At 43.4% G+C, this 24,757-nt stretch overlaps 1 protein-coding gene across 2 annotated transcripts in view; it reads right to left on the bottom strand.

Moving 5' to 3' along the window:
• EMB2410 (embryo defective 2410) overlaps window positions 1-24,757 on the bottom strand; it is an 86,459-nt gene that overhangs the window by 51,426 nt on the left and 10,276 nt on the right. For both annotated transcript variants that reach the window (XM_010255904.3, XM_010255905.3), the window contains exon 5: window positions 18,191-18,295. In XM_010255904.3, the coding sequence (XP_010254206.1) occupies window positions 18,191-18,295 (105 nt within the window). The remainder of the gene's footprint in view (window positions 1-18,190; window positions 18,296-24,757) is intronic.

The raw sequence follows: 24,757 nt of genomic DNA, 5'->3' as shown, positions 1-24,757 counted from the left end.
AGGTGATGAGTCATCACCCATTACAATCAAGAATGTAGGACCCAAACTCAATACACATTTTTCCAGATTACAAACCTGAATTTCCAGCACTTCCCCTAAATTTTCCCCCAGATCCCTTCTATCAATATGTCTGAACTCTGGATCCATAACCCAATCAGCAATCGACTTGCTTACAGCAGCCACAATCCTATTCATGTTATAGAATTTGGCTTCAAAAATTCTTCTATTCCTCTCCTTCCACAAGTTCCAACATATTGCAAAGGGTATGCAGCTCCAAAACACCATAGGATTTTTTATATATAGGTTTTTTTATTTAAGAGATTAAATCAGGTTTTATTTGTAAACAATAACCCACTTTATTGAATTCACCATTTATCTATTACATATAATTTGAATTCCTTAATTTTAAAAATTAAAACAAGTTTGCAATTGATAAGCTATTTAATTTAAAAGAATGGGACCCACACCGCTGAAAGTCTTTACAATGAGTCCTTTATTTGAATGAGGAAATTAAAATAGAAAGATTAACATGGATCCTACATCTTTTGAAGTGTGTACTTTTATTGATAGGCAGCCACATGTCTGAAGTTAGCTTTTTTTTTTTGAGTGTGGGTAAACACATGTCTGAGGAACAAAGCTTCTATTTGAGAGTGGAAAGAACCACTCTCTGAATACTCTTTCTTAAGAATATAGGGTGTCACTTATCTGAAGTAGAAGCCCTCTAGGCTCCCACATTTCTGAAGTTAGCGTTTTTTTTTTTTTTTGAGAGTGGATAAACACGTCTGAGGAACAAGGCTTCTATTTCAGAGTGGAAAGAACCACTCTCTGAATACTCTTTCTTAAGAATATAGGGTGTCACTTATCTGAAGTAGAAGCCCTCTAGGCTCTAGTCTGAGGGCTTTCCTTTAATATATATACTAGATAATGACCCCCCATATGGTCACTAATTTGACTATTTTGTTTGACATCCATTATCTATACTGTAAATTTAGGTTAGATTTTCATTTGATTTTTTTTTAGTAAAGGATTTTTTTGATAGATAGGTTTCTTATTTGATTTAAGAGATTAAATCAGGTTTTATTAGTAATTTATAACCCAGTTTCTCTATAAGAATGGGTCCCACTAGACCTGTTCATGAACCAGGCTCAGGTTTAGCTTTTGCCAAATTTAAATGGAACCAGCCTGAAGCTCGACCCATGAACAGATTTAGGTCCACACTATTTATTATTTCGTTTGAGATACCCTACTTGTGCTTATGTGCTAAATTTGATTTGGGTTTCTTATTTCATTTAATAAATTAAATCAGGTTTAATTTATAACTGATGACCTATTTCATTTAAAAGAATGAGTCTTCTATTTGAATTTCGAAAACTGAATTAGAAAGGTTAGTATGGGCCACACATCATTTTAAGTTTTTTTTTTTTTTTTTTTGATAAGTAGCCATGAGTCTGGACTCTGGAGTACTTTTTTTTATCAACAATAGAATTTCATTGGAATTAATTAGGAGGTATTACAATCAAACAGAGGGAGGTAAACTGTCTTAACTCCCCCACAAGCAAAAAACAGAATTAGAAAGAAGCCCAAAACAATGAAGCCCTATACACCCCTTGCTTAGCTAGCTCGTCAGCAATGGCATTTGTAGTTCTTTTAACCCAGCTGTACTTAACTTCAATATCCTTTGCCAGCCATTTAAATTTTTTCCTCTCATTGTTGTATTTCCAGAAACCAGGCTTGTCTTCCTTTAACCAACTTACTACTATCTCCGAATCTCCATCAAGAATCAGTCTCCTAATATCCAGTTCTCTTGCTCTTCGGATCGCTTCCAGGGCTGCTGATATCTCAAACCTGAGAGAATCACCCTCTCCAAATGGACCAGAGAAAAGGGCTATAGTATTTCCTTCCTCATTTCTGAAAACGTGTTAAGCCCAGAGAAGGAGACAACCCAGATGGAGAAACTCGGACCCAGTAGGCCCAAGTATCAGCCCAGAACACCACATGCATCACGCGTATGGCACCACCCGTTAAATTCGTGTATACCCGACGACGTCCACGTAATGGGAAGCAATCATAGTCTGTGTAAGACGCTCAGAGTCGGTTACAAGTTGTTAGCTGGCCATGCACTATATAGGCCAATCAGCAAATGCATGAAAGACAGTGAATAATTCCCTCTCTCTCTCTCTCTCTCTCTCTCTCTCTCTCGTCTTCAAACTCACGTCCATTTCAGGAGGGCAAGCTCCCTCGAACCAGCTCACCAAAAGCAGAACAGAAGTGGAACCTATCAACTGGTATCAGAGCCCAGCTGCGATGCCAACCACCAGGTCTTCGTCTGCAGAAAAAAGGATCGACCGCATCGAAGGAGAAGTGTGGCAGACCACCAGCGAGTTGATAGAAATCAAAGAGACCCTCTCAGCTCTGGTAGGTCAGTTCGAACGGATGTCATCAGCTTCAAGACCCACTGATATTGAAGGATCTAGCAGCAGAGGCGTTAGGAGGGGAGGAGCGTTTCCAGTCAAGGCTGCCAAAATTGACTTTCCTCTTTACTCAGGTGATGATGATCCCATTCCTTGGATCTATTGGGCCAAACGCTACTTTGAATTCCATAAGACCCCAGCAGATCAGAGGGTCTCCATTGCCGCCATACACATGGATGGAGAGGCTATTATGTGGTACCAATGGTAGTAAGACTCACCCCCAAACCACCTAGTTGGATCTAACCAAAGCCTTGTGTGTGAGGTTCGGTCCTTCTAGTTATGAGAACTTCAATGAGTCACTCTCCCGGGTGAGACAGACAGGAACAGTGAGGGAGTATCAGAATGAATTTGAAAGGTTGGCCACCCAGGTTCACAACTGGCCGGAGACCACTCTGGTGGGATGTTTTATAGGGGGCTTAAGGGAAGACATCCGAATAGAGGTGAATACCATGCAACCGACCACCTTGATGGCAGCAGTGGGATTGGCTAAGCTCCATGAGGAGAGACTGGACCAGCTTAAGAAGCTAGGGAGGCCTATTGGGCCTCAAGCGGGCCTAACCCAAAAGAGACCCTATCCCAAGACTGAGTCGAAACCTGGGCCTCTTCTTCCAACCCCAACCTCGGCTACCCTCAAACCGGTTCCCTTACCAGCTCCACCTAACAAGAGGACTGGAACTCTGATCCTCCCTTACCGGAAACTATATTGGACGGAAATGCAGGCCCATAGGGAGAAAGGCCTCTGTTATAATTGCAACGAAAAATTCGTCCTGGACCACAAATGCAAGATCCATCATGTGTATCTTCTACAAGTAGGAGAGGATGATTTTGAAACCCAAACCGGTGACCGGGATTCAGCAGATGGAGGTGGTACCGGAGATAGAATACTGTGTTATATCCCTTCAGGCCCTAGCTGGTTACCAGGTCCCAAGAACCATGCGGACACAGGGGCTGATATCAGGGAAGAGAGTGGCTGTCTTGATTGATAGTGGAAGCTCTCTAAATTTCATTACTCCCCGATTAGCCAAACAACTCGGGTTAATGATAGAACCCGTCTCTCCATTTGCAGTCAACATGGCCAATGGCCACCAAATCACTTGTGACGGGAGGTGCAAATCAGTAGAATTAAAGATTCAAGGGTACCAATTTAAAGTGGACCTACATCTGTTAGAATTCACAGAGGCAGATGTTGTCTTGGGCATACAATGGCTACAGTTGCTGGGCCCTATGGTTTGTAATTGGTCTGACTTGACAGTGCAATTTACTTATGGGTGGAGTTCCTACACATTAAAGGGGATTAAGGCCCAACCCATAACCACTAACAGTTTGGAGGTTGTACTTGAGACCTATCAACATGACTCTATTCCAGTATTGATGAGCATGGGCTCAATGCCCACTAGGCCCATTATTACTCCCCTCACAGGAAACACTAGCCCATCCCCAAGCCAGACCCAACAGCTCCAGCTATTACTACGGACCTACTCCGACAATTTCCAAGAACCTACCTCATTGTCACCAACTCGGGCCCATGACCACCAGATTCCCATCCAACCCGGAGCCCCACCTGCCAACGTTTTGCCATTACCCCCATTACCAGAGAGTTGAAGTGGAGCGTATGGTGATGGAACTGTTAGACAAAGGTTTTATTCGACCCAGCAGCAGCTCGTTTTCATCCCCGGTAATTTTGGTACGAAAGAAAGATGGTAACTGGAGATTCTATGTGGACTATAGAACCTTGAACCACATCACAATCAAGGACAGGAATACCTCTGATTGAAGAACTATTTGATGAGTTGGGGCAAGCTAAATACTTTTCCAAGATGGACCTACGGTCAAGCTACCATCAAATCCGGGTCCACCCGGCCCAGCTCTCCAGGGGCTCTTAGAGGGTTCATTGGGTTAACAGGCTATTACTGCCAGTTCATAAAGGGGTATGGGGTCCTTGCTGCTCTCACGCAGTTGTTGAAGAAGCACTCCTTCAAGTGGGATCAAGAAGCTGAGAAGCCTTTCAGACACTCAAGAAAGTCGTAACCACCCCATCCACATTGGCCCTCCCTGATTTTGATCTAGAGTTTATAGTGGAGATTGACGCCTCAAGAAAAGGCATAGGTGCAGTTCTAATGCAACAGGGCCGACCCTTGGCCTACTTCAGCAAGGCTCTCTCTCCACAAGCTCATGCTAAGTCCACTTACGAGAAGGAGCTCATGGCCATTGCTCTGGCGGTTCAAAAATGGAGAGCATATCTCTTGGGCCAAAGGTTTATTGTCAGGACGGACCACCGCAACATTAAACACCTTCTGGAGCAGCGAGTTTTGGGCCCTGACTAGCATAAGTGGGCCTACAAGTTAATGGGGTTCAACTTTACTATCGAATACAAGCTCGGGCCCTCTAATGCGGTGGCGGATGCACTCTCCAGAGCTGATAACTTTCACATAATGGGCTTGTCACGGCTGAATTACCCACTATCTGCCCACCTAAAACAAGAAGCCCACAATAACCCCCATTTAACCCAAATTCGGGCCCAGATCCTTGAGGATTCTGCATAGACTTCAGGATACACAGTCCATAATGGCATTCTCTACTACAAAGGTCGTATGGTGGTGTCCGGAGAATCCAAATATCATCAAGAGCTACTTCGGCTATTCCATAACTTGGCCCAAGGAGGACATTCAGGAGCTCTCCACACCTACAAACACCTGGCAACCCACTATTATTTGAAGGGTATGAAACGAATGGTACAAGAGTTTGTGGCCCAATGTACTATTTGCCAGCAGCAAAAAAATAGCACCCAAACTCCGACCGGGTTACTGCAACCTCTACACATCCTAGAGAGGGTGTGGGAAGAAGTCACCATGGACTTCACCCACGTCCCAAAGTAAATATGCTCACTTTATAAGCCTCTCTCGACCTTACTCAGCAACCACAATGGCCTAGGCTTACATTTGGGAAGTAGCCAAGCTCCACGGAACACCACAATCCATTTTAACATATCGGGATCCTCTCTTCATGAGTGCTTTCTGGAAGGCCTACTTCACAGCTCAAGGAGTTCAGATGTTGCATTCCACCAGTTGCCATCCTCAAACAGATGGGCAATCCAAAGTGGTCAACCGCAGCCTAGAAACATACTTGAGATGTTTTGTGGGTGATAAACCCAAACAATGGGCCAAGTGGATGGCTTGAGCCGAATATTGGTATAATACCACGTTCCAGATTTCAACCGGAACAACTCCCTTTAAGGTGTTGTACGGATACAAACCTCCTTCTATCTTGCCTTATGAGTCGGGCACTTCGCCAGTAGCCAAGGTTGAGGCACAGTTACAGGCGAGAGACAGCACACTTAAGCTCCTCAAATTCCACTTACAACAGGCCCAGCAACAAATGAAGTTAGCCTATGACAAGAAGCATAGGGAATAGAGTTCTCTGTTGGGGGCTGGGTCTGCCTACGGCTCCAACCGTCTAGACAGGCATCTCTGGTTCGAAGGGCATCCCAGAAACTATCTCCAAGATACTTCAGCCCATTTCAGGTGGCAGAGCGAATTGGGCTTGTCGCCTACCGCCTCCACTTACCTGCAAAATGCCAGTTGCACCCCATCTTCCATGTCAGCCTTCTGAAGACGTGCTTGGCTTCCACTGATGTTATCAGCCCCACTCTCCCTCAATTCATAGAGGCAAGAGAAGTAATGTTTGAACCTCTGGTGATTTAAGGATTTACATTGGGTTCGCAAGGGCAGCAAGGTCCATAAGCAGGCTCTGATCATGTGGCATGGCTTGCCTCAAGAAGACGCTCCGAAAGCAGTTTCCCACCCTTGACCTTGAGGACAAGGTCATTCTTGAAGGAGGCAGGAATGTTAAGCCCAAAGAAGGAGACAACCCAGACGAAGAAACTCGGGCCCAGCATGCCCAAGTATCAGCCCAGAACACCACATGCATCACGCGTATGGCACCACCCGTTAAATTCGTGTATACCTGACGTCCACGTAATGGGAAGCAATCATAGTCTGTGTAAGATGCTCAAAGTCGGTTACAAGTTGTTAGCTGGCCATGCACTATATAGGCCAATCAGCGAATGCATGAAAGACACTAAGAATAATTTCCTTGATATTTCTCTCCCTCTCTCGTCTTCAACCTCACGTCCATTTCAGGAGGGCGAGCTCCCTCGAACCAGTTCACCGAAAGCATAACAGAAGCGGAACCTATCAAAACCCCTCCAATTCCTGATTGTCCTGGATTCCCAATGTTGCTGCCATCAAAGTTGTTGAGTGGGCCGACTTGTGTTTAGTTTATTTCCTTTTAAATTAAGATGTTGTTGGGCCTTGGGCCCACTAGTTTTTATTTCTTAAAGAGTTGTAATTACTTAGGTTGAGTTGCCGCCCTACTTAGGGCATCTTTGTAATATCTCATACTTAAGTTAATTATAAATAGAATGAGGGACTGGTGGCTAGGGTTAAGTTAATCTATCCTAGTCGACCTTCTTCTCTTTTCTCCCCTTTCCTTTGTCTCTTGCTGAAATCCCCAACTTTCTACTCTTCCTTTCACAAGAAGCTTGGCCGAAATCAGCACATAAGGTTTTCTACTTGGTATCAGAGCAGGTTGAAGGTTCTTGAAGAGATTTGTTCCTGCAGCCCTAGATCGGCCGACTGGATGGAGATTTAAGAGGCTGATTGAAGCTTTCAGGTAAGCCCAGTTTTTGGATTTTCTTGGTGGATCTGTATGCCCTATAGCTGGTCTAGGGTTTCTCATCAGAATCAAGAAAAACTGGAGAAAGGGGAAGAGTCCTGATTTTGTTGGACTCTTCAATTTTGACCTAGGTAGTGGCGCCCTACTTTTTTAGGGTTCCTTTGGGTTTTTTGTAAGGGGCAATTCAAGTTCCATGTGGTTTGGAGGCCTCTAGAGAGGGCGGTTGCTTCTTCTCTCTCTTCTCCCCATCCCACCGAAAAGGAATCTTTCGTGGGAAGAAAGTCCAGGACACCAAAGGAGTGTCGCTAGTTCCAGAAGGTATTCTGTTTATTCTTGTTGCATTTTTTAGCTGTTTTTTGTACCTCTTTGAGACACATGGAGGGACATAGAGTTGAATATAAGCCCGGGAATGAAATGGGACCAGTGGGAGGAGGTGCTGGAGACCCCTTCGGAGTCAGAACCATTACTACAGTTAGGTTGGATGGTACAAATTATTTGGAATGGTCCCAATCTGTAAAGATGGCCATTGGGGCTCGTGGAAAATTGGGGTATATTACTGGTGAAGAGATAAAACCCGAAACTAGCAACTCCCAGTGGGTGCAAGAAAATTATATGGTAATGACATGGTTGTGTAATTCTATGTTGCCACATATAAGTAAAAACTTTTTATGGGCAAACACTGCTAAGGAGATACGGGATGGGGTGGCAGAGACCTATTCACAGAAGGAGAATGTTGCTAGGGCTTATCAACTAAGAAATCAGATTATTGCTACTAGGCAGGGAGATATATCTGTTGCAGCTTATTTTTCAGTCCTTAAGACCCTGTGAAAGGAGATTGATCATCTAGAGACCTTTGCTTGGGAAACCACCAAGGATGCAGCTACCTATCAAAGACACTTAGAGAAGTATAGGGTGTTTGAATTCCTTGCTGGCCTTAACCCCGAGTATGACATTGCACGACAGCATCTTCTTTCCAGGGACAGTGTCACTATCTCCCAAGCATATGCATTTGTGTCAGGGGAGGAGTGCAGGAGGGATGTAATGATGAAGAATCTCATGACTGATCAGTCTGCTATGGTAAGTGTTGTGAAACCTAAACAGAATGGCAAAAAGAACAAGAAGGAAGACAAAAGGGACTTAGTCTGTGACTACTGTAAGAAACCGAAGCATACAAGAGATACTTGCCGGAAGCTTCACCCACATCTTGTGCCAACCAGATTGAAGAAAAAGAAAGGAAATGCACATATGGCAGTTACTGGTGACACTCCGGCCCCTCCTACTACAGCTGCCTTGGAGTCTGTTGCAGCTGCTACAGTAAGGGCCGAGCTTGAGAGGTTTGGGTTACTTCTGAATCAGAGGGATACAGCTAGTTCCAATTCAGCCGCAACCGGACAACAAAGTACAGGTAGCACAGGTGGAACTCACTCTACCTCCCTTGCCCACACAGGTAATCCACATGTCACTGCAAACTATGTTTCTGCTTCAGGTAAGGAGAGATCTCCTTGGATTATAGACTCTGGAGCCTCAGAGCACATGACCCATTGCTCCACCATTTTCTCCTCTTACCAGCTCAGTTCTAGCAGAGATAGGGTCTCTACAGCTGATGGATCCCATGTTCCTATTGTTGGGAAGGGATCTGTCAAGATTAATGATTCCATTTGTTTACCCCCTGTCCTCCATGTTCCTAGATTGAGCACCAACTTGTTATTTGTTAGTAGTTTGACTAAGAATCTGAACTGCTCAGTAATTTTTTTTCCTGGACATTGTATTTTGCAGGATCTGGATTCAAAGAGGACGATTGGGAGTGGTCGAAAAGTGAATGGAATCTACCTCCTGGATACTCTTCCAATTCACCAAAGTCATCATGTTTGCAAGGGCAATGAGTCAAAACTTGTGGGTCAGATTATACTTTGGCATAATCGTCTGGGCCATTTGTCTTTTTCCTCTTTAAGTTCTTTGTTTCCAAAACTGTTTGAGTCTGTGAGTCTGTCAAGGTTGAAGTGTGAAGGTTGTGAATTTGGAAAGCATTGTAGACACTCTTTTAAACCGAGTAATAAAAGATGTTCTCTTTTTGATGTTATTCATTCGGATGTGTGGGGCCCTTATCATGTTCCCTCTATGGGCGGTTATCGCTATTTTCTCCTGTTTGTGGATGATTTTTCTCGATATTCCTGGATTTACTAGATGAAATCACGTGATGAGGTACCATTCTTGGTGAGACAATTCCATCAGATGGTATTAACACAGTTTGGAACTAGAATCAAGATGTTCAGATCTGACAATGCTAGGGAATATTTTGAGAGACATCTTGCCTCATATCTGTTGGAGTATGGTGTTGTCCATCAGAGTAGTTGTTCCTACAGTCCACAGCAGAATGGTGTTGCAGAGAGAAAGAGCAAACACATTGTTGAGACGGCAAGAAGCATGATGATCACAGCGACAGTTCCGGTTCGTTTTTGGGGTGATGTTGTTCTCACGGCAGTATATCTGATTAACGGGATGCCTTCTCGTATACTTGGATTCAGCACTCCATTCAGCCTTCTTTTTCCTCAGGGGGAGATGTTTCATATTCCTCTAAGGGTGTTTGGGTGTGTCTGCTTTGCGCATATTCTTGGTCTTTACCGTTTGAAGCTTGATCCCAAGGCAAAGAAATGTGTCTTCCTTGGATATGCAGAGAATCAGAAAGGGTACCGCTGCTATGATCCAGTCTCTGGGAACCGGTTTGTTACTATGGACATCACTTTTTTCGAATCTACATACTTCTTCTCAAGGAATCCTTCTCAGGGGGAGTGTTTTGGGGAAGTAAGTCAGCAGTCTATCCCTCTCCCAGTTCCAGTTCATGTGCCTACTACTGTGCTTGACAACCATTCGATGTCACCTACCTTGCCCCCCCCCCCCCCTTTGCGTTCCGTCTCATAGTATTACTCACAGCAGAGACTTCATAAGGAGGTTGATTCCACTACAGCAGAACTCACACCACTTCCTGTCGATCCCTTGGAGACTCCAGATTCGGCTGATACAAATCCAGGTATTCCTCTTGATCCCTCTACTATTTCAGTTCCCATTGGTCCCACTAACACTGTTACAGATAACCTTGATCTCCCTATTGCTCTTAGAAAAGGGAAGAGGAAGTGCACTGCTCATTGCATATCACAATACTTATCCTACAATGGACTTTCTCCTTCCTACCGTGCTTTTCTCTCTTCTCTTGATTCCGTGTCTATACCCAAGGGTGTTAGTGAGGCTCTCTCCAAACCTGAGTGGAAGGCAGCTATGCAAAAAGAGATGGAGGCTTTGATTAAGAATCAGACATGGGAGATTGTGGACCTACCAGAAGGCAAGGAGACAGTTGGATGCAGATGGGTTTACACAGTAAAGTATAAGGCAGATGGAAGCATAGAGAGGTACAAGGCAAGACTTGTTGCAAAAGGATACACGCAGACCTATGGCATTGATTATCTAGAGACTTTTGCACCAATTGCAAAGATGACCTCTGTTCGGATAATCCTTTCTCTTGCTGCCTCATACTCTTGGCCCTTGTTTCAACTGGATGTGAAGAATGCTTTCCTAATTGGGATCTGCAAGAAGAGGTGTATATGGATCTTCCAGCTGGTTTTTATGATAATGCTAAAGAGGGAAAGGTATACAAGCTGAAGAAGTCACTATATGGCTTGAAACAATCCCCTAGAGCATGGTTCGACAGATTCAGAAAGGCCCTGATTGTTTTTGGCTACACTCAAAATCAATCTGATCACACCTTGTTTGTGAAGCGCAGGGGAGCCTTGGTGTCAATCCTAATTGTTTATGTGGATGATATTGTTGTCACTGGGAATGATTTGAGTGAGATTGATAGTCTGAAGAGGAACCTGCATAAGGAATTTGAGATTAAGGACCTTGGAGAACTGAGATACTTCCTAGGCATTGAAGTTGCAAGATCGAAACATGGAAATTTTATCTCTCAAAGGAAGTATGTCTTGGACCTTCTCCAAGAAACAAGGAAACTTGAAACAAAGGCAGCTAGCACCCCCATTGATCAGAACCACAGAATCAGTGCATCAGAAGGTGAACCAGTAAAGGACCTCGGGAGGTACCAAAGACTTGTGGGTCGGCTACTATACTTGTGCATGACAAGACCGGACATCTCCTATGTAGTAAGTGTAGTGAGCCAATACATGCATGCTCCACGAGACCAGCACTGGAAGGCAGTTGACAGGATCCTTGCTTATCTGAAGGGACATCCAGGCAGAGGCATATTGTTTACTGATCATGGATAGCTCAAGCTAGAGACCTATACAAATGCGGATTGAGCAGGATGCCTCGATGACAGAAGATCAACTTCAGGAGTGTGCACCCTAGTTGGCGGCAACCTAGTCTCATGGAAGAGTAAAAAACAAACAGTTGTGGCAAGATCAAGTGCAGAAGCCGAATATAGGGCCATGGCACATGGAGTTTCAGAACTTCTCTAGATCCGTTCTCTATTGGAAGAAATCGGTGTTCAGGCGGAAGAACCTATGATGCTATACTGCGATAACCAGGCAGCAATTAATATTGCTCATAATCCAGTCCAGCATGACCGAACTAAGCACATTGAAGTAGATAGACATTTTATCAAAGAAAGGGTAACTTCTGGAGAAGTTTGTCTTCCATACATTTCTTCTGATCTGCAGCTTGCTGATGTCCTCACAAAAGGCGTTGCAAAGAATAAGTTGGAGCATGATCTACGCAAGTTGGGAATGTATGACATCTACTCCCAACTTGAGGGGGAGTGTTGAGTGGGCCGACTTGTGTTTAGTTTATTTCCTTTTAAATTAAGATGTTGTTGGGCCTTGGGCCCATTAGTCTTTATTTCTTAAAGAGTTGTAATTACTTAGGTTGAGTTGCCGCCCTACTTAGGGCATCTTTGTAATATCTCATACTTAAGTTAATTATAAATAGAATGAGGGGCTGGTGGCTAGGGTTAAGTTAATCTATCCTAGTCGACCTTCTTCTCTTTTCTCCCCTTTCCTTTGTCTCTTGCTGAAATCCCCAACTTTCTACTCTTCCTTTCACAAGAAGCTTGGCCGAAATCAGCACATAAGGTTTTCTACTAAAGTTTAACTTTATATACCCAGTAGAAGGGGGGATCCAAGAAGGACTAATGACCCTCTTGACCTGGACTGATTTTGCTAATTCTTTCCAATTTCTCAACAAAACATCCACAGAAAAGTCTGAAAACAAAACCATGGATTTCAGCCAGTGCACTACCCTTAAGTGGATCATCTCCATAAGTTCTCAGCTTCCCTCTCCTTTTCCAAGAAGATTTTGGAGTTTCTTTCTTCCCACAAAGACCAACATACAGCAGCCCTAACACTCCTCCACATGATCCTACCCCTCTTTGCAGGCCAACTGAAAAAAGATGGGAAAAATAAACTCTGCAAATTCAAAGGAGGGATCCAGCTACACCCAAAGATGGACAAAGCCCAAGCCCAAATAGTTGTTGCATAATGACACGACACTAATAAGTGGTACCCAGTCTCTCCATCAGCTTTGCAAAGAACACACCTGTGCGGGGAAAGACAAGCCTTGGGTCTTTTTCTTTGAAGAAGATCACAAGTGTTTATTCTTTCCAGAAAGGTTTCCCAGCAAAAACTCCGAACCTGAGGTGAGATAGGCTTGCACCAAATTTCTTTAATAGGGAAAGGCATCCCAAGGGAAGTAGGATGCTGAGAAAGGGACTGAAAGAATGAAGCACAAGAGAAAGAGCCCAAGGGGGATGAGGTCCATATTCTGCAGTCTTCCTTTTGGGGGATCAGAAACACATTTTCAAGGATTGCCAAGAGGGAAATAGTATCTTTTAAGTCAATGTCCCTAACAGCCCTTCTCAAATTAAATTCCACCCAAAACCAGAGGAATCATCTAAAGGGACTATGGAGTACTTTTTGTGAGAGGAGTTTACTACAACCACATCCACGTTATTTAAGAGTGGAAAGAATCACTCTTTTGATACTCTTTCTTGAGAAGATAGGCAACTACTTGTCTGAAAGAGAATCCCTCTAGTTTGCATATATATACAGAGAGAGAGAGAGAGAATCAATAGATACACACGTTAACCACATATGGTATATGGTATTTGGATTTAACAACTTCTATGACATGCACTGAAACAATGACAAGTATCATCTTTATATAATATACATACATGTATGCATGAATGCATGCATAAATATACATATACATACACATATGTATGTATATATGTATGTATAGGTGGAGGGGAATTGGGATCTGCTCCTCACACAGGGCGCCTCACACCGACCTCACATGCACATCTCACCATGCATTGGGAACACCTCCCGTGAATAATAACGTATAAGTACGGGAGATGTTCCCAATGCATAGTGGGATGTGCCTGTGAGGTCAGTGTGAGGCGCTCTGTGTGAGGAGAAGATCCGGTCTTGGTGGAGGGACCTTGGGAGATGTAGTATAACATTTGGAACCTCCCATCTAGAATGAATATCTCATTCGCATGGGTGAGGAGATCAACAAACACTTCAACCAATAGCTTAGCAGGATTTATGGTGGATAGCACAGAATCATTTTAGGGGAAGGCATGGGATCGTTTTATCCATTGGGCCATTTTTGTACCTTGTGCTCTGTACTTTTCATTCTTCAATAAAGAACATCGTTACTAACTTTTTTAATCCCAAACATTTTTACTAATTAAAAGAGTTGACATCTAACCAATTCCTCCCATTTTCAAACCAGCATTTTATCCAGCTCGTTTCCTGGAATTTTTTTATCAATAACAGAATCATTTCATTAATGAAAGATGAAGAAAAAGTACAATGGTAGGGGGAGATAAACTCTCATAACTCCCCCAAGGAAAAAGAAAGATTACAAATTGGCCTAGAACAACTGATTTCTTCCCACGCCTTGTTTGGCTAGTGCATCTGCAAAGGAATTAGCACACCTCTTTACCCATTGTAGTCTCACTGTCATATCCCGAGTCAGCCACTTAAATACTCTTTTTTTTTTCATTCAGGTAGCTCCACATGCTACACTCCTTTTGTAGCCAATCTATAACTAACCTCGAGTCTCCCTCAATAATTAACCTCCTTAAGTTAAGTTCCTTAGCCTTTTTGGCACCTTCCAAGACTGACAAGACTTCAGCTCGAAGTGAGTCCCCTACCCAACTGGACCTGAAAACATAGCAATAATCATACCCACCTCGTTCCTAAATACCCCTCCAATGCCTGAAGGGCCAGGGTTTCCTTCACTGCTACCATTGAAGTTCAGCTTTATAAAGCCAAGAGCTGGAGGAGTCCACAGTGGTTGAGGGACAGTCTTCTCAGGAGCTGAACAGGCCACTTCCTTCCAATTGTTCAACAGAGCTGATGTGGATATGTCTTCAAATAACTCCAAAGACTTCACCCATTGCATTACCCTTGTTGTAGTTACTTCAATTATTGCCTCTTTGTACCTTTCCTAATCAACAAATGTTCTTTGATTTCTTTCATCCCAAACTGTCCAACATACTCCAGCCCTTGTACTTTTCCATAAAGCCTTCTCCCCCTTCTTTGTACAGCAACCAGTAGCAGGACCAAAAAGGCATTGAACATCTGGTGGAGGAATCCATCTGCAACTAAACAAAGAGAGAAACCATTCTCAAATAGAAGAAACAAACGGATAGGACATTAATACGTGAAAGAAGGACTCACCATCAGCTTTACAAAGAACACACCAGTTAGGAGATAAGCACCAAAAAGGCTTCTTTCTTTGAAGGAAATCACCAGTGTTAATCCTTCCCAAGAAGGCTTTCCAACAAAAAGCCCCAACCCTAGGTGGAATCGGTTTACCCCGCACTTCTTTAACTAGAAAGGTTTGCCCAACACTATCAATAGGCACAGTTAAAGCTTTAAAGAAGGAAGCACATGAAAAAATACAGGAAGAAGAGGGGATCCAAATGTGTGAATCCGACTTTGAAGGGTCCAAGCAGACTCCTTAAAAGTAGGGGAGGATTTGAGCCGAGCTGAACCAAATATCTGCCTATTCGAGCTCGGCTCGGTCATAAATTATCAGGCTTGAGCTTGAGCTCGAGCTCGGTTCGAACTAGCGGCTTGAGCTCGAGCTCGACTGCCTCTGATTGCAGGTCTCCCTAGCAATCGAGGTCTCCCTATCAATTGAGGTGTTGAACCGAGGTCTCCCTTAGTTGCCGAGGTCTCCCTTAGTTGCCAAGGTGCCAAACCGACGTCTCCCTCAATAGCCGAGGTCTCCTTCAGTAGCCAAGCCGAGGTGACACCCTATGTACATATACTCAACTAGGCTCGTGAGCCTCACGAGCCGAGCTGTATTAAGCTCGAGCTCAGCTCGATTAGAAAACGAGCCCATATGTTAGGCTTGAATTCATCTCGAAGCTCGGTTTAGACCGAGCTGAGCCAAGCTCAAACAACTCATGAACAGCTCGACTCGTGGCCACCCCTACTTGTAAGATATGAAGAAGAGACAAAAGGCTATTTGGATTTGAATCCCCGATTCCCCTTCTAAAACCCAAATCCCAATCAAGCACAAGACCCTCAGCATGAGAAGAAAGGAAGGTGGAAACCGGTTTATTCTTGTAATCAGACAATGCAAAGAGAGAGGGAAAACAATCTTTCAAGGGTAAGTCTCCCACTCGCAAGTGTTCCCAGAAATTAACCAAGTTCCCAGAGCAAAGATTATACATGTTAAAAGGTAGGATGGCATGTATCAACTTCCAAGGAGAAGCACTTGTAGCTCAAGCCAACACTCCCGCATCCCAACCTTCAACCGTCAACCCATGAATACTCAAAACCACCTTGACCCATAATCTATCCTTCTCTATCGATAGCCTCCACAACCACTTCCCTAATAGAGCCGCATTTCTTTTCTGAAAATTGCCAATTCCCCTTTAGTTACAGTTCCCAATTGACCCCGTGGTCCTTTCTTTCCTCCCCTAGTTCCCATAAAAAATCTCTAACTATTTTCTCTAAGCTTTTGGAAACCCCCACTGGCATTTTGAATACATAGAAAATAAACGAGTAAACTGACCAAGGTCAACTTGATTAAGGTTATCCTCCCTCCCAAAGAAAGGTAGTTCCTCTTCCAAGAAGCTAATCTCTTTGTGACTCTCTCCATCATTGGGTTCCAAAAATTGCCATTTCTTGGATTGTCTCCTAGAGGAAGGCCCAAGTAATTCATGGGTCAGTTTGACACTTCACAACCCAATATGGCTGCACAATCTGACATCTCCCTAGCATCCATATTCACTCCTACTACACAAACTAAGATCACCTCCTTCGCAAAATAGAACCGTGTCATCAGCAAATTGCAAATGTGTGATAGGCACTTTATCCCTTCCCACCCTCTCACCAAGTCCCTAGAATCTACTTTTTGGATTAATCTCCCTAACACATCAGCTACCAAGGTAAAAAGAAATGGATAGAGGGTCACCTTGCCTGATCCCTCTAATGGCTGGAAAGTGATCAACTACAGTCTTGTTCACCAGAATTGAGTAGTGGCAAGTCCTCAAGCAGCCTCGAATCCATTTACACCATTTCTCCCCAAAACCAAAGTTTTTCATGACTTCCACCAAAAAGGACCTCATTTCCTGGAAATTTTTGTGAGCCAAATCGCAATCCAAAATGATTCTTCGCATGCTCCTCTTTCTTCAAATCTCTTGGTTGCACCTCCAACTCTTCAAATTTTCCAGCCAAAGCAATATGGTCAGACTCTATCCCATTAAAACTGGGAGTTTTTTGTTTTTGTTGAAAAGCAGTACAAAAAGTAATGCATGTAAAATGCTCTAATACAAGCAGAAAACTTGGGTTCTGATTACTGAATTCTATTACAGCAGACAGCCAGGAAGCTAACCTAGCAACAGTACAATAAATCAGCTCATCAGGACTCAATCTGTTATTCCTTTTTGTCCAGAACTCCAGATGGAGCCAATCACAGCAGCTGGAATAGTTTTCTAGATGCATTTTCCTTTCTTAGATCCTTCACCAAGCTTGGCATTACCCAACAAATCCCAACCGCTTTCAGGAAGTGAGACCATTATACCCAAGCAGTCAGGCAATGAATGCACATTCCTCAATCTGCCCGCACACCCCCCAACTCAGATCTTCAATGGGAACACCTCTCCTTGCTAAGTTGCCTCTAGTCAGACAAGACATTTGCCAAGAGCTGCTGCCCAAACTAAGGAGTTGATTTTTGAAGGAGAAGGAACCAATACTTGTTTTACAGGAAACTCATACCCCCTCAAATCACTTAGACTATCAGCACTCCATTTCCAAGTCCACTGATCGTGTAGAAAAGGATCAAAAGAGAAGGCACTTAAGCAATTGAGAAGATTAAACACTTCCTCCAATTCCCAGTCCTGAAAAGCTCTTCAGGACCTGGGACTCCTAACCACCTCTCCCCTGACCAGATCAAAACACTCAGCAACTGTGGCCTCTTTGTTATCTACCAAAGAGAACATATCACTCAGGAGGAAGCAGAACATATTCCATACCAATTCATCATTGAGGAAGCAGAACATATCACTCGGGAGTGGGGCTTTCCTTCCAAGGAAGCTAATAATTCATTCCATATGGTTGTTTCGTTAGAAACTTGAATCTTTCTGGTATAAGAGGGACTATGGATGGTTCTTGCCTCCTTGGAGCCTTAAAGCACAAAATAAGGGAAACAAGATCATTGTGTCTAAATATACAAGCAGAAATTATTCATCAAAAATATACAAGCAGAAATTGACTGGGTTTAGAGCTGAGCTAACTCACTGGATGACTCCCTTGCCCCAACAAGCGTAAATAGACAGAAATTAAGGTGGAGAGAATAACCCTTGGCGCAAAGCTGTAATTGGGCATGCTAATGTATATTTGATTATGTTATTCTATCTTCTGTACTTGTAATTCTTAAACTGCTTCTATCTTTGATGTACATCTTGTACACTGTTTTAATATCAATGAAATCTTTCCTGTTGCTAATTAATAAAAAAAACATCATAGGAAAACACAAAGAATTTCAAAACAATAGATGTAATTAGAACATACCGAAAAAGATGATGGAGCATCATGTATCTGGAATCCCAGTCCCTTCACATCAAGCTGTCCATGAAGATTAGGAAAAGCCTCTCCTCTTGACATGCATATGTGAACCTGTAAAAGGTGAAGCAGATGAAGTTAAAAAAAATGTTGGACACCAGTCACATAGACAATCTTTTATTGGAGTTTTGTTACTCAATTGAATATTAGACATGGGGCCATTACCCAATGATGGTCCCAGGTCCCAGCTGTGTTAGGAGGGTAGACTGGATACAGGCCTAACAGTTGTTTTTTTTTTTTTTCATAGTGGTCATTGTCTGACTCAGAGCCCATGTTCTCATGATTGTCGGCCCAAGATTTTACCATTGCACCATGCAATGACCCCCTATATTATGTAGCCATTTTTTTTTGGAAAAAGGTGAAGTAATTTTATTCAATGAGAAAGCCAAATACAACAAGACTCAGGCCAACTAGGCCTTCCTGAGCCCAAAACATATTACAAGAACATCCATGATTTAGTACAAAGAAGGAAAGAAACATTCTGACTTTTAAACTCCTCATTCGCCGACACCCAGGAGCAAATCTTCCCCACCACTTTCTGCACAATCTCATCTGGACTTTTAGATTGATTACAGAAAATTCTATTGTTTCTTTCCATCCAAATGGACCAAAGAACAGCCTGCGGAATAGTATTCCAAACAAGCCTGCCTTTCATGCTAAGACCATCCAATCTCCAACTCATAAACAGCTCCTTCACAGACTTAGGCATAGCCCAACACACCTCTAGTTTCTTGAAGAAACGTCCCCAGATTGAAGAGGAGATCGAACAGTGAATGCACAAATGAACTATAGATTCAGCACCCATGCCACATAAGACACAGGAGGGATCAGGAATCTGCATACCCCTTCTCTCCAAGTTGACCCTAGTTAGACATTTATTCAAAACCATTGTCCAAACCAGGAAGTTAACCTTGGAGGGGCAGGTGGGGTTCCAAATCTGCCCATCCGGGAAGTTCTCCTGACCTGAGCTGCACGTCTTAAGGAAAAGGGATTTAACTGTGAATCTACCATCTGCATTCCACTTCCAAGTCCATTCAGCTTCCATACTCGTATCAATTCTCTGATTTTGAATCTGCCCCAACAGACCTACATACTCCTCCACTTCCCAGTCTAGCAAATTCCTCCTACATAGGGGAGTCCAAGAGAAGGAGCCCCCAGCAGTACTAATGTTATCAGCAACTGAAGAATCTTGATTCACTGCAATTTGGAACAGCCGGGGAAAAGCATCAGCCAAGGGGCCTTCCTCACACCAGGAATCCTTCCAAAACTTGATTCTATCCCCTTTTCCAACTTTAAACTTGACCCCGTTCATGAAAAGAGTACTGATCTTAGAAATACCAGCCCAGAGAGAACTACCCCCAAATGAAAGGGGATCGAGAGTTTTCCAATTTCCCCAATCCACACCATACTCCGCAATGAGGCACCTCCACCAAGCATTTCTCTCAAAAGCAAATCTCCATATCCATTTGCTAAGAAGAGCAGCATTGAAATCTTTTACTTTCCTAACTCCCAAACCACCCTTCTCCTTAGGCTTACACACTCGCTCCCACTTAACAATGTGAATTTTCTTCTCATCCTCCCATCCCCTCCATAAGAAGTTCCTTTGAAGCTGTTCCAACCTCTTTGCAATTTTATTTGGAATTGGAAAGAGAGAAAGAAAGTGTGTTGGGAGATTGGACAGAGAGCTCTTAATCAATGTAACCCTACCACCAAAAGATAAATATTTAGCCTTCCAAAGAGCCAACCGCTTCTCCATTCTCTCAATGATTGGACTCCAGATTGAAGAAGAGGAACATTTTGTCCCAAGAGGCAACCCCAAATACTTAACCGGAAGGAGCTCCATATGGCAGGCCATTATCTGTGCACAATCTTCCAAATTTACAACTTGACCCACTGGGATGATCTTACTTTTGTTCAGATTGACTTTGAGACCCGTAACCACATCAAACCAACTCAGAATTCCAAGAACTGTTTCCAACTAAGGCAGAGATGCATCCACAAAGCAGAGGGTATCATCAGCAAACTGAAGAATATTAACTTTCTCTTTACCTGGAGAGATAGTAAACCAATTCCATAATCCCGATTCTGCAGCCTTCTTACTAAAAAGAGTGAGGATTTCCATAACACAGATGAACAGCAAGGGTGACAGAGGATCTCCCTGTCTCAGCCCCCTAGAACTACCAAAGAAACCCGTGGGCTGCCCATTAATTAGGATTGAAAATTTAGAGGTCTTAGTACAAACACTAACCCAGTTTCTTCATTTCTGTCCAAAATTCATGCAGTCCAACACCCTATCCAAACAATTCCAATTGACATTGTCATAAGCCTTCTCAATGTCAAGCTTACAAAAAACCCCCGGAATACCCCGTCTTCTCCTTGAGTCAATTAACTCATTAGCAACTAAAATTGAGTCTACCATCTGTTTGCCTGGAATAAATGCACTATGATTATTTGAAATAACGTTACCTATCACCCCTTTCATTCTTTCTGCCAAGACTTTCGCCAAGATTTTATAGAAACTGTGAAGTAAGCTAATAGGCCTAAACTCTTTAATATTCACAGCCCCCTCAATTTTTGGAATAAGGGAAACAAAAGTGGCATTTAGACTTCTTTGTAAGGACGCATTTGCATGAAACTCCTGGAACACCTTCATCACATCTTCTTTCACAAAGTCCCAACACTTCAGATAGAACAGATTGGTAAAACCATCCGGCCCAGGTGATTTATCACCTTCAAGCTTCTTAATTGCTGCACTGACTTCCTCTTCTATAAAAGGCCTTTCAAGCCAACTTTTATGGGTCTCACTCAGTTGCCTAAAGGAGAGATTGAAGGGAAATGGTCTCAGCTTCCACTTTTCCTTGTAAAGTTCTTATAGAAAGAGGTTGCAACTGCTTTAATCTCTGAATCAGATTCACCACATCTCTCATTCCATGTCAACTTCTTAATAGCTGAAACTCTAGCTCTAGCATTAGCCACTTTGTGAAAGAAATGTGTATTTTTGTCACCTACCTTTAGCCAATTAACTTTAGCCCGTTGTCTCCATTTCAATTCCTCTTTCACCACCAATTTTTCCATGTTTTTTGCTTTAAGTCTTTTCAGCCTTAACTCTTCAGAAATAGGACCCATTTCTTCTGCTTTATCAATCTCTTCAATAATACCCAATAAGGCTTTTCTTTCAGTCTCCAAACTTAACTTATTCTCCAAGTTCTAGATTTTAATTCTTTTTCTATAGCCGTCATTTTTTTTGCCAGAACAAAGGAACTGGATCCCTCCACTTGAAGTTCTTCCCACACTTTCTTCATCAATGGTCTGAGAGTTTCCTCCTCATACCAAGAGTTTTCAAATTTAAAGGGAGTTTTGACCTTCTCCCTCTCCCCACAAATAATGAAATCTGATCAGGGTAGAGGTATCCTGGTTATTTGTCCAAGTGAACCTGTTACCTTGAACGGGAATGTCCATTAGATCCATATTATTAATGAAATCTGCAAACTGCCTCATCGATACAGTTCTGCCACTTCTTGTATTCTTCTCTTCCGCCGACAAGGTGACATTAAAATCTCCCCCAATAACCCAAGGATGAGTCAAAGTCCCCCTCATATCAGCCAGTTCCTCCCAGAAACTCCTCCTAAGATTAGAAACTGTTGGACCATACACATTTGTGACTTGAACTATATTACCATCCTGCAGCTTAAAGACAAGAGAGATCGAGAAATTCCCACTTCTGCAAGAAATCAAACTACAAACTAGGGGGTCCCAAAGACATAGCAAGCCTCCCGCACTCCCATTGGCTGCCTTTGCCCTCCATCTTACCTGACCATCTCCCCAAATACTCCGAATAATACCAGAATCAATTTTCTCCAATTTGGTTTCTTGAATCAATACAATTCCTGAATTTGAAGCCTTTAAGGAATCACAAACCACCATTCTTCTTCTCCCAAACCCCAGCCCTCGAACATTCCAAGAAAGAATTTTAATATTCATTGATATAACAAAAGAAGAGCCAACACTTCCCACTCCTAGAACTCACTACCCCCACCCTCTCAGTTTTTCTTCAACCCCCTAACTGCCCCAACACTGCTCCCAACCTTCTCATTCAAGCCCAAAGAGAGACGCATCATTTCTCTTCTCCTCTTGGAGTTTGTCCCCCCTCTTTTAGCCCCCATATTACCCCTTTCCAACAGAATTCTTTGTTCTATCTCTTCCAAGAACTTCACTGTCTCCGCTTCCATTCCCTCCATTGAGACCCCCAAAAAGCTCCCCAACCCTAGAAGTTTAGAAGTGACCTAGGAAGAGGACTTAGAAGTGCTGCTACTAGACTTACCTGCTTCAACAGTCCCAAGATTTGAATTTCCCACACTCACTATCTGGCCACTTTCTTCTCTCCTCTCTGCCGCAGCATGACTTAGCTCATTTTCCTCCGCCACTCTATGTTGATTCTGAGTATCGCTCCTAATTGCAGACTAGTCTTCAACTTCCACTACTGCCAGCGACATCACCTCCATCAACTGCTCGTTCAAAGGAACCATGGAAAGGGGAGGTTGGTTCAGTCTTCTGCAATCAGTTTTCACCTTCTTCACCATTTCAGAAGGACAAGATTGGGGGGCCGAATGCTCCAGGCTCTACTTCAGGGGAAGGAGAGGTCTGAATCTTCGAAGTGGCAAGCCCAGTCCTCCCCACCTGTACACAAGGTCGGGTGATCCATGTCGGTTCAAACCGGTCCGGAGAAAAGGCTGGATCAAGGCTAGTCAGGCTGAACTGTCTTGGTCTACTTCCGGCCCATCTTGGTTCACTTGCAGCTTTAAGGTTCTTTTTTCTACTAGGCTTCTGATTAGGCCGGGTAAATGGATTTAGCTGACCCAAATCTAAATCCAGGACCCTCTTTGAAATTCCCACATCTGCACCATCCCCAACTTCAGAGAGAAGTTTTGCCTCATTAATTGTCGTCAACGAGCATTCTTCCATAGGCACCACTTTTAAGTCTCTTAGGCACTCTTTTATTAAATTTTTAATATTATCAACCAAATCGCCATCTCCAAGAAAACCCATTTTCAAAACAGAGGCACTTCCCTCAAGGCCCACCCTGACTTTTGAATCTTGGCCCTCCGTTAGTATTGGGATCAAACGGTTCCTATCAGAACCGCAGGATCGATCTTCTTCTTCTTCCTTCTTCGGCAATCTCACCCACTCCAGTCCTCCTCCCCCTAGATTAACTGGATGAGCATGCAGTGGGGAGCATTCATTGACGTCCTCTAAGACTATTGTCTTCAAGCCCATCGAGTCCTCCCTGACCTTTTGAGTTCCCTCTTCTGTGAGCCTTTTCGTCTTCCACCTCCGAACTGACGGAAGGACTTCTGATCAGATGGAAACTGAGAAGAGAACTTCCCCAGCAACAATCTCCACCTTCTCCGGAATCAAGCCACCCTTCTTCACCTTCATTCGAATCCATTCGCAAGTAGCCAGCTCAGAGGGAGAATCTTCTGTTTCAAGAAAACCACCGCACGCATCCCCGATTGCTCTGATGACACTCGAACACCATAGAAGCAGAGGCAGGCCGAACACCCTAATCCAGATATCCTCCGACCAGTCAAAGTCCTTTTCCGACTCTGGATAAAAACAGCCCACACTAGCTCCCCACCAATCGAGAAGAAGAGGGTTCCTCCCCATTGACCATGGACTTTTTTCAAGGATCCATCGCGCCTCCGCTCTGGAAGGCAGGATGAACAAGAAGAGCTCATCCGCCAACTTCTTCACCATCACTCCCCCCACCTCCTTCCAGATTTGATTAGCCCAGATCTCCACCTCCTTTAACCCCACCTTCCACCCAAATCTACCAACTAAACAATCCCTTAAAAACTTCCTTCTTGCTTCCACCCCGTTCATCTCTGTAAATATCATAAGCTTACCTTCGACAGTTTTCAGATCAGAACGTCCCAAGTCAGGCCAAACTCCTGCTTTCACCGCTTTTCTGTAGGAGAAATTTGGTCTTGGTCATGCCCCCATGCCTTCTCTCTTGTACCAGTTCTGAGCTTCCCATCTCTTTCCTCCCCTTTGGACACTCCTAGGAAAACTTTTTTGGAACATTTTCATCGACCACCTTCTGCAACTTTCAGCCACGACTCCCAATCCTGGTTTCTTTTCTTGCTTCCATATCTTAGTCTGATTCGATCTGCTACTGTGTATCCTCTAGCTTGGGAATGAAACGGAATAAAAGATTAAGGAGGTGAGCTAGAGGAGCTGAGTCAGAATGGGGAGGGATATCTTGATGCTAAAACTGGTTCTGCTCAAACAGGGAGAGAAGAGAATCGAACAGCTCTGGTTCGCCGTTGCTGGTTCCATTCGAACAGGGAGAGAAGAGAATGAACAGTTTGGGTTCACCGCTGGTTCCGTTCGAACAATAGCTTATCCGCTGCTCAGATGACATGTTTTTAATTTAAGAGGAATTATAGTAAACAACAACTTTTTGCAACCCTTGAAATTTTTTTTTCTACAAATGTGATGAGACCCATGAAAAGACAC

This window comes from Nelumbo nucifera, chromosome 2 (assembly GCF_055504915.1).
Source record: "Nelumbo nucifera cultivar China Antique chromosome 2, China Antique-T2T, whole genome shotgun sequence".
Classification (NCBI taxonomy): domain Eukaryota; kingdom Viridiplantae; phylum Streptophyta; class Magnoliopsida; order Proteales; family Nelumbonaceae; genus Nelumbo; species Nelumbo nucifera.
The sequence above is the reverse complement of the archived record's forward strand: the minus strand, read 5'-3'. Positions and strand labels throughout refer to the sequence as shown.